Source organism: Oryzias latipes, chromosome 3 (genome assembly GCF_053564925.1).
Source record: "Oryzias latipes strain Hd-rR chromosome 3, Olatipes_Hd-rR_3.1".
Taxonomy (NCBI): domain Eukaryota; kingdom Metazoa; phylum Chordata; class Actinopteri; order Beloniformes; family Adrianichthyidae; genus Oryzias; species Oryzias latipes.
In genome coordinates this window covers 948,471-958,586 of record NC_136239.1, presented here as the reverse complement: position 1 = coordinate 958,586, position 10,116 = coordinate 948,471, and the positions used below count along the sequence as shown (strand labels likewise).

At 44.0% G+C, this 10,116-nt stretch overlaps 1 protein-coding gene across 2 annotated transcripts; it reads right to left on the bottom strand.

Annotated features, from left to right (window-relative positions):
* Nucleotides 1-2,008: 2,008 nt before the first annotated feature.
* On the bottom strand, nt 2,009-6,766 carry LOC105357454 (myoblast determination protein 1 homolog 1-like). Of its 2 annotated transcripts, XM_023951300.2 has the most exons (4): nt 6,118-6,766; nt 4,691-4,744; nt 3,763-3,817; nt 2,194-2,484 (listed from the first exon to the last, which is right to left on the bottom strand). In XM_023951300.2, the coding sequence occupies exons 1-4, from the start codon at nt 6,649-6,651 to the stop codon at nt 2,336-2,338; spliced, it is 792 nt and encodes a 263-aa protein (XP_023807068.1). In that variant the 5' UTR covers nt 6,652-6,766; the 3' UTR covers nt 2,194-2,335. The 2 variants fall into 2 exon arrangements, with proteins under 2 accessions (XP_023807072.1, XP_023807068.1); XM_023951304.2 differs by lacking the exon at nt 4,691-4,744 and having other exon boundaries at nt 2,009-2,484; nt 6,118-6,764.
* Nucleotides 6,767-10,116: the final 3,350 nt, after the last annotated feature.

The window sequence follows — 10,116 nt, the reverse complement described above, 5'->3', positions numbered from 1 at the left end:
AGCCAAGCATCTCAAGGATCACTGCTGCTGAAGTGTAAATCAGTTCATTGGTTTCTGTGATGTTTGTGGTAGGAATTGCCCTCAATGCTTCATTCACAGTTTCCAGTAGACTTTCAGGTACATCACTTAACCGTTGTAGTTGGTGTCGGGGTTGTCTAGTCTTCATTGTAGACATGATCTTGTCTTTCAGGTCAGTTGCTGCCTCGCTCAGCTTAATTGTGGTTGTTGGGGCTGTGTACCCAATCTCAGGGTGGGAGTGTGGCATAACCTCCTCTCTGACCTGTTGTTCTGGCTCTCTCGTGGCATTGTATTTTATCGCTTCAATCTCAAGTTGTGATAGGAGTTGCCGTTTGTGGATGTTAGAGCACTGAGCTACCAGTTGTTTGGCAGTTAGCCTTGATTGCCTTGATTGACACACACACACACACACACACATATACATATATATATATATATATATATGGGATATACCAAGGTAATGCTCTGTCGGGCCAACATCAGTCACCTCCTCTACATGGATGACATCAAGCTTTATGCTAAGAGCGAGCGTGACATTGACTCCCTGATCCACACCACCAGGATCTACAGTACTGACATTGGGATGTCATTCGGGCTCGAGAAATGCAGCCGGATGGTGAAAAAGAGAGGCAAGGTAGTCCACACAGGAGGGGTCTCACTCCCAGAAGGAACAATAGCAGACATCGAGGACAGTTACAAGTACCTTGGAATTCCACAGGCAAATGGCAACCTGGAGCAGGCAACAAGGAAAGCTGCAACAGCTAAATACCTCCAACGAGTAAGGCAAGTCCTGAGAAGCCAGCTCAATGGCAAGAACAAGACCCGGGCAATAAACAGCTACGCACTGCCAGTTATCAGATACCCTGCAGGAATAATAAGATGGCCAAAGGAAGAGATACAGACCACGGATGTTAAAACACGAAAGATTCTCACCATGCATGGAGGGTTCCATCCCAAATCCAGCACCCTGAGACTGTATGCTAGCCGCAAGGAAGGAGGCCGAGGACTAGTGAGCGTAGAAGCCACTGTCCAGGATGAAACATCCAAGATGCATGAGTACATCAAGCTCAAGGCCCCAAATGACAGTGTGCTCAGTGAATGTCTCAGGCAATGGAGAGCAGAGGATACAGTGCTGGAGGACGGATCCTCATGGGAGGACAAACCCCTGCATGGGATGTACCACCGGACCATAACTGAAGTGGCTGATATCAAGAAGTCCTACCAATGGCTAGAAAGGGCTGGCCTACAGGACAGCACCGAAGCGCTCATCCTGGCAGCCCAGGAACAGGCCCTGAGCACCAGAGCGATAGAAGCTCAGATCTACCACACCAGACAAGACCCAAGGTGTAGGCTGTGCAAAGAAGCACCTGAAACAATCCAGCACATAACTGCAGGGTGTAAGATGCTGGCAGGTAAAGCATACATGGAGCGCCACAATCAAGTGGCTGCAATAATATACAGGAACATGTGTGCAGAATATGGACTGGAAACCCCAAGGTCAAAATGGGAAACACCTCTGAAGGTGGTAGAGAATGAGAGGGCAAAGATCCTGTGGGACTTCCAGATCCAGACTGATAGGATGGTGATGGAGAACCAACCAGACATTGTAGTGGTGGATAAAGAACAGAGGAAAGCCGTTGTGGTGGATGTGGCAGTGCCAAGCGATGGGAACATCAGGAAGAAGGAACATGAGATACTGGAGAAATACCAGGGACTCAGAGAAGAACTGGAGAAAGCCTGGAAAGTGAAGGTGACAGTGGTGGCTGTGGCAATTGGAGCACTCGGGGCAGTAACCCCCAAGCTGGAGGAGTGGCTACAACAGATACCTGGAAAGACCTCAGACCTCTCAGTCCAGAAAAGAACAGGAACAGCTAAGATACTGCAGGACCCTCAAGCTCCCAGGCATCTGGTAGAGGACCCCAGCTTGGAGGAGAAACCACCCGCGGAGGGTGAGAGGGGCGTTGTTTTTATAAATATGTATAGAAATAAACATGTATAAATGTGGGTTTATTAAAACTTCACATACTTGTAAACATAAAAAACAATCAATCTTAAACATTTTAAGAACACTCACAATTTGTTTTTAGATGTGATCGACATCTGAACAGCAAAACTCGGTCAATTTCTTTTTAAAAACTTATTTTTCTGCTTGAAGGATTCAACTTTTCTGTTGTTATCAATAAACTTAACTGGAACTTTAGAAGCATTATCTACTGACATGACGTCATCGGCTCCACAAGTTGGGGAGTAGTTTAGTTGAGTTTTTGTTCTGGATAGAGATGGGTTTGCTTTCATTGCAGTGGTTCTTCCTGAGGCTTCAGCTGCTGCTGGGATCTGCAGGTGAACTCGGGGCAGCAGGGGAGCAGCAAGGCGGACCTGCAGCCAGCTCTGAGCTGATCCGCTCCACAATGTTGGACAAACAGTCCAAACTGGATATGAGCGATGTCTTCCTGCTGCTGCTGCAACCTATAAAGACACAACAATCATTTATTTCTATACATTATATATGGAAAATAATAGCTAATAGTTTAAAGATATTGCATGATAACAATGGCTAATCAAAAAAACATCCATACATTGGTGACATTAGCAGGAATCTGCGTGTAACCTTCAGTTGTGGGTCTCTTGACATTTGTGTTGTCAGCAAATTATAAAAGCAGAACCAAAGAAAATTGTTGTGAGTATAGATGATCGATGCTGTTCAGCTATTTAGGGGAAGTTTAGGAAAAAAGGGAGGTTCCGTCAAATTTAGCAGAACAAAGAAACGTATGTTAACCCTTGTGCTATCTTAGATGACCCCCACCCTTGCATTGAGGTGTTCTCCCTACCATGACAAAGGTGGATAAAGGTGGAAAGATTTCATGTAATCCATGGACACCAGTGAAGATCACAAATCATTGAAGAAAAAAGGTTCAGAGCTCTGTCTAGTGGGTCTAGATGACCCAACTCCCAACGTAAAAGTGCCTAGGATAGCACAAGGGTTAAATAAAACCAAAAGCAGAAAGAATATTCTGCAAAGGCTTCTGTTCATGAAAAAAAAAACGCAAATCCAACGATAAACTAGAAAATGTTCAAATTTACATCTTAGTAATTAGGAGAAAATATTTTAACACTCAATATTGTTGAGCAAAACAATTATGACACATTTTAAAAATAATGTTTCTCAACAGCTGATAGCTAAGTTTTTGTAAGAGCACAACAGTGATAATGTGAAGAAATCTCTGTGACTGTCGTGGTCGTAGACCCTGATGCAGTTCCTCAATGATAATGGATACTTCCTCGGACCTCAGAGGGAAACTCAAGGCTCCTGGTCTGCAGATGACACTCGAGCTCCATCATCAGAAAGGAGGAACATGGTCCCCAAACTCTGGAACTCTCTTCCTCTGGATTTAAGGAACTCTGACTCCCTGTCCCTCTTTAAATCCAAATTCTAAATGCATCTGATCAGGAAATCATATCTTTAACACCTCCTCACCATTTCTGTCTCTCCCGTCTGTTTTTATGGTGCTCTACCTATTTTTATTTGTGCAGTGACCTTGAGGGTCCACAAAGGCCATTTCTACAAAAATTAAATGTATTATAATAAAGAACCATAGTGTCCTGAAGCCTAATCTCAAAACTGGACTGTTTGAAAGTGGGACTGGGTTCCACTTGGTGGTCAGATTAGTCCAAATGTCACATTTATCAGGGTAATAATGGAGGTCATGTCCTCTGGTTACAAAACACTGAACGGTTTCAACTCACTGTCAGCCGTCTGCTTGTTTTCAATCCTGGCACAACTCAAATGGATAAAATCCATCTGAAAGCAGAGAAAAGATGAAAAGACTTCAGCCAAAGTTTAAAAGGACACAGACTTCAACCGCTCTACTGTCATTGAGTTTTTACTCAGTTCTTGTTCTGAATCTTTGCTGCATTTTGAAAACCAAAAGCAAATGAACGAAACAGCAAAACATTGTGTGAAGCTGCAGAACGCTGCAAATGTGATGATGTGAGTTCAAGCACTGCAAACACTGTTGATGGTTGACCTTTAACCTTTAAACTAGTCGATCCTAATGTCCCATACAGGTGGTTGATTCATATATTTGCTGCAGGTTATTTTGTCTGTGGGAGAAAAAGGGTCCAGCCTGGATGGGGCACGTAGGTGACCCGCTGGGACTTTTAGGGTCGTAGTGAGGCGAAACACATTTATTTTGATGGCATGCTGCGATATGTAGTGAACACTTACACAACATGTGAGGGTAGTAAGGGGGAAGCAGGTGAGATGCAGGCGTGTTGGATGGACTTTTAATTTTTTCCAACCCCCCCAAATTCTGTGGACTGAGCACAGACCCTGTTGGTGCCGTTCATGTGATATATTAGCGCCCCGTGCATGCAGGCTCATGACGGACGGATGATGCCGCCATACAGTGTTCTCAGTCCACATGGTTCAAGGACTGGCCCATTACTGACCGCACACAAATGCTGCACGCACGGGGTGTGCACGTGATGCTTAAGGGCCCGTAGGACACCTGCAGGACGTCCGCACTAACTACACTGATTGTTGAATTCTCTCATTTCTAACAGTCGGGCTGCAGCGAGGAGCGTGCCCGTGTCACATGAACATGCTCCTTGTGTAGTCTGCCGGATTTGTGGGGTTGAAAAAAAAGAAAAATCGCGCCTGCGTCTCACCTACCTCCCCCTTAGGTGTTGTGTAAGTGTTCAGCACGACATGGTGCCCGCCCCACACCTGTAGATAAAAGTGAACAGGATTTTCTCTCTATGGTTCACCTAGCGGTCTATGACCTTAATGTTTTGTCCTGACACCTGTGTTCCAGTACAGGTTTGATCATTTTTTCACCTGCAGACAGCCGTGTCAACCCGTAAGGACAGTTGGGACTAAGGCTTTAACAGTTTAAACTTCATGTATGAGTTTTCTTCACGGTAACCCTTGTGCTATCTTAGATGACCCCCCCCCCCCCCCCCCCCTTCCATCGAGGTGTTCTCCCTACCATGACAAAGGTGGATAAAAGTGGAAAGATTTCATGGAATCCATGGACACCAGTGAAGATCACAAATCATTGAAGAAAAAAGGTTCAGAGCTCTGTCTAGTGCAGAGGTGGGCACTGAGGGCCGCAGTCCTGCATGTTTTCCAGCATGCCCTGCTCTGGCATGTTCTGATTGGCTGGACACACCTGAACCAGGTAATCAGCCATGAGTAGGGCAAGACTATCTGGAAATCATGCAGACACACCGGCCCTCGAGGCCTGGAATTGCCCACCCATGGTCTAGTGGGTCTAGATGACCCAACTCCCAACGTTAAAGTGCCTGGGATAGCACAAGGGCTATCACTACATTGGGTGACATTGGCTCAGGCGGTTGAGCGGGTCGTCCAATGACCGAATGGTCGGCGGTTCGATCCCTGCTCCCCCCAGCCAAAATGTCGTTGTGTCCTTGGGCCAGACACTTCACCCTCCTTGCCTCCAGTGTGGCTCCACTGGTGTGTGAATGTGCATGAATGATCCCGGTGATGGTCAGAGGGGCCGTAGGCAGCTGTTGCTACATCAGTAGCTACCATAACCAAGTATGAATGAGGAGTGAATGGATAATGGACACAATGTAAGCACTTTGAGTGACTGGAAAAGCACAGAAAAATCCAATCTATTATTATTTAGGGCTAGTGGGTCTAGATGACCCAACTCCCAACGTTAAAGTGCCTAGGATAGAACAAGGGTTAAGATTCATATAGAGTTAATTCAGTCTCAATAGTCAGAAATGCACAAAAACTGTTTCACAAACATAATTCTTTGAAAAATGATGGAATGATGGATTCATACGATTGTAATTCCTATGATCTTTGAGTTTATATTACATGTGAACCTCAAAATCATGTTTGTGGAACAGTTTGTGTGTATTTGTGAATTTATGTTACATGTTTGCATAAAAACATATTCGTGAATCAGAGCGTGTGTGTTTGTTAATCAGTGTGTGCATTGAGACTGAATTAACTCCATAGTTTGCATGGATTCAGCTGCTCAAAATGAATCACTCCTGCAAAATAAACCTCCACCTCGTCCCCTGCCTGTGACATGGCTGTGCGTGAGCGGATGCTCCTGGACTCACCGTGCCGTCGGAGCTTGTGGAGCGTGGACTGGAGGTGTCGGACTCGCTGCTGAACTGATCCAGTGGAGGACAGAAACTTTCGTCTTGTTCGTCCCTCAGCAGGGCCTGCAGGGACTCGATGTAACTGATGGCGTTGCGCAGGATCTCCACCTTGGGGAGGCGCTGGCTGGGGTTGGATACTGTGCAGCGTTTCAGCGTCTCAAAAGCGTTGTTGACTTTGCTGAGCCGCCGTCTCTCCCGCATGGTTGCAGCTTTCCTTCGATCTGCATGCGTCGTCTTCCTCTTGCAGGCCTTGCAGGCCCAGAGCAGGCAGTGTCCAGCCTGGTGGGGGCCCCCAGGGGCCCTCACGTGCTGGTCCTCCTCCCCCTCTGCCGTTGGAACGAGGCAGTGACCTTGGTCCTCCGTTTTCAGCAGGCTGCTGTGCGACAGCCGAGTGTCCAGGTCCTCAAAAAAGTTCATGTCACTGGTGGCAAAGCAGGGGTCATAGAGGTCGACGGAGGAGGAGAGAGGGAAGGGGAAGTCCGGAAGATCCATTAGCGTTTGCAGATGACACCAAGTGAGGAGAAAGCGGCTTTTCTGACAACTCCGATTTGGAAATTTACAATAACTTAAAGTAAAACAATCCACTGAAACTACAGGAAGAAGAACTGATGGGGAAACTCAGCTGTCCTGTCTCAGACGTCTTTATAAAGAAAGCAGTGTGGAGGCGGGCCCATGGTGTCAGGAACCAATCATCTGATAGGTGTGTTTTCACTAGGGTGGGGGTAATGTGGGGTCACTGGGGTGAGACTAAGCAAAGAAATAAAAACAAATCTATCTATGCTTGACACTCTAGACGTTAAGTGATGCAGCACATGGGCTTTTCTATCGCATCTACATTCAAGAAGTCAAATTATCAGCTCAAACAACACAGTCTCATAAATCAGGCTAATTTTAGCTCCGGCTCGCACACGGAGGCTGTTACACAAATGTTACACACCTCACACATCAGAACAGCTGAAACCCACATTCCAGCCCCTCTGGGTCCAAACACTTCCGACTTTTAGTCAGGAAATTAAATTGGCTTGAAATGTAAAATAAATGGTCTTTTGTCTATTTGAATATGTGAAATGTATGAATGTGGTGACAGAAAGTCACAGGAGCAGCAGGAGCTTCAACGCCAGCGTCTGTTGAGTCGTCTTACGGTTCAGTTTGTGCTGCCGCTTTTTGTTTTTGGATCAGTTTGGGATCGTCTCGTTAAACCATTGAGAACAGACTCGGGCTGAAAAACCAAATGAAGAAATGAAACTCTTTATGCTAAATGTTTAATTTTGTAAGATATAAGGTCAAAGAAAAACAAAAACTCAGAAGTCTGAGGAGCATTGAACCAGTCAATACGAGGTTTCAGACTTTTCCATTGTTCTACATTATTTTTTCTGCACTTTTATCTCTCTTATTGTGTCAGTCTTTTGATTTTTATAATTGACCATTTTTTAGTCTGAATTGTTCAGTTTACTGTCTTTCTGGCCTCAGATTCTGACATCGCTGTTGGTTTTCTCTTGTGGTCATTTGGGCAGCGGATCAGCTGAGGTTGTTTTTAAACGGATTCAAATTCTTTTTAATCTAAAGCAGATCTGAGCTTTGAAGGCTAACTGGCTTCTTCACCAGTGACTGATCACAGGAATATGTTTGCATAACTTGGTTGTAACTGTCATCACAAGCTGTAGAAACATCAGGAAAACTCTTTAAAATGTTGCTGGTTCTTGTGAGTATTACAGCTGTCTAGATTGGTAATCCATTACTTGTGGTTTTAGTCGGTAAAATGAACAAAAGAGCGGCGGCGTGCATTAACCAGGCCTGCTCATTTCTGGTCCTGCCTGTTTTCCAGCTCTCCCTGCACTGTTTGCTGCTGATCACCTGACCAGGTGTGTTCATTCAGCCGTCTGATTGAGCTCATCAGCAGCTAGCAGGACGTGGGGATCTGGAAAACAGTCCCACCAGGGCGGTATTCCAGGAAGCATGTTTAAACTAGCCTGACTTTAAGCCTGAACTCTGGCTGAAATCATCCTGAACTTGTTTACTCTGGGTATGTCGGTTCCAAAAGACCGGATATGAGTTGGCGTAATTGCACTCGACTTGGTAACCCTGGGTTAACACACGTACACAGCAGGTACATAAAGACATTCTCAATGGATCACCGTTTTACGGAGTCACCATGGAAACGCGTGGTGAAAAAAAGAGAGAGAGCTATACTTCAGTGAGACGGAGTCTGAGATTAATGACGTCGTATGAAGATTATACGTCCATCAATAAAGTAACACGGCTGCATCATCAAAAAGAGTTTCTGCTTTCCATTTCCATTTTCTTTTTGACGCATATTTATATATATATAACTTATCCAATTTTGCCAACTTAAATGAATTACTTCTATTGGTAACAAGTAATTGAGTTAAATGTATTCAATTCTAATTTCTTACGTCTATAAAACTCAATAATTGTTTATACAACTCAAATTTACATATTTATCTAACTAAACGTCATATTACTCCAATTCAATTAATATTTTTTCCATCTTAATTAATTATATTTCTTGAACTCTCAAATGTCTAAGTTTGAGCCGGCAGATATACTCATTTGTATAACAATAAAAAGAACAACACAATATGCACAGCATGCATAATGCCATGCAGAAATTTCCATCATTCTCACTACAATGTCACACAATAGGGGTGCTAAATAAACTCATCATCCTCTCCCTCCCCCCTCACTCATGGTGCAGAGACTTAAGCATAGTAGGACAAAATAACTAGACTAAACACAGTAAAACAGCTAAACAACTAAACACATTTGGTCAAAAACCCACACTTAAACCCAAATCCGTCCAGACAGGCAAAGGGAATGGTATCCCACAATCCCTTGCGGTGCCGATCTAACAGCAGCACCAAAGATACACCTACTTAATTGAATTAATTTGAATGGAAGTAAAATAAATGTCTGAATTTGGGAATTTCTCAAAATATCAAGATCATCAATTAAACCGTGCAAAATGACACCCATCTGGAACAACCCAGACATCCTTATAAATAAAAATATGATTCATTTCCCAGCTTGGCAAGCAGGGGGTATAAAACAACTAGAGCACGTAATTATTGATAGTAGATTCATAACTCCTCAGGAACTTCAAGACAAACATGGAATAAATAACTTCTTGGAATATCAGCAACTTAAATCAATTATTACTAAAAAGTTTAAATACAGAGACAACGATTTCAAGCTACCAGAGGTAGTTACCACTCTGATTAATTTCTCAATGAAAAAAACTCTCTCCAAAATATACAAACTTTTATGTAATTTAGATAATAATATTTCACTTCCGACAACAAAATGGGATGCGGATTTGAGCATCAGCACAGATGAAAGCTTCTGGTCAGAACTTTGTCTAAACACCTTTAAACTGACAAAAAGTCCAAATCTGCAGCTAATCCATCTCAAAACTTTTCACAGAATTTACTACACTGGACAGAGGATGTTCAAGATGGGTCTCAGTAACTCAGACATTTGTCAGCACTGTGATAATAATCTACCCGACAGCTACATGCATGCACTGTGGTTCTGCACTCCTGTCCAGGCTCTCTGGCAGCAGGTATGTGCCGATTTATCAGTCTGGCTTAAGGTTTCAATCACAGCCTCACCGTCACTTTGTGTGCTTGGTGACATGAGTGCCATCGATGTAGAAAGAGGATTAGCATCTATCATTTTCATAACTCTTTGTATTGCTAAAAAAACTATTTTATCAAATTGGAAAAACAAGAAAAATATAAATATAAGTCAACACAGAAATCTGCTGCTTGATCATATCAGCTTGGAAAAAATGTCAGCCCAAAGTTCAAGTAACTTTGAAAGAATTCGGTCTCTCTGGTCTCCCGTAGCTAACTCCGTGATTTAGGGGGTGGGGGGGCCTGGTCGTCGCTGCTCCTTGCCCTTCTGCCGCGGTTCGGGGTGGGGGCCGGGGCTCCGGTG

Coding starts and splice junctions, on each gene's coding strand:
- LOC105357454 (XM_023951300.2), bottom strand. CDS start 6,651: ATGGATCTTCCGGACTTCCCCTTCCCTCTCTCCTCCTCCGTCGACCTC. Junction 3,818..4,690: donor ACACAACACCTAAGGGGGAG/GTAGGTGAGACG, acceptor CTCTGCTTTCAG/ATGGATTTTATCCATTTGAG. Junction 2,485..3,762: donor AAACAAGCAGACGGCTGACA/GTGAGTTGAAAC, acceptor GTGTCTTTATAG/GTTGCAGCAGCAGCAGGAAG.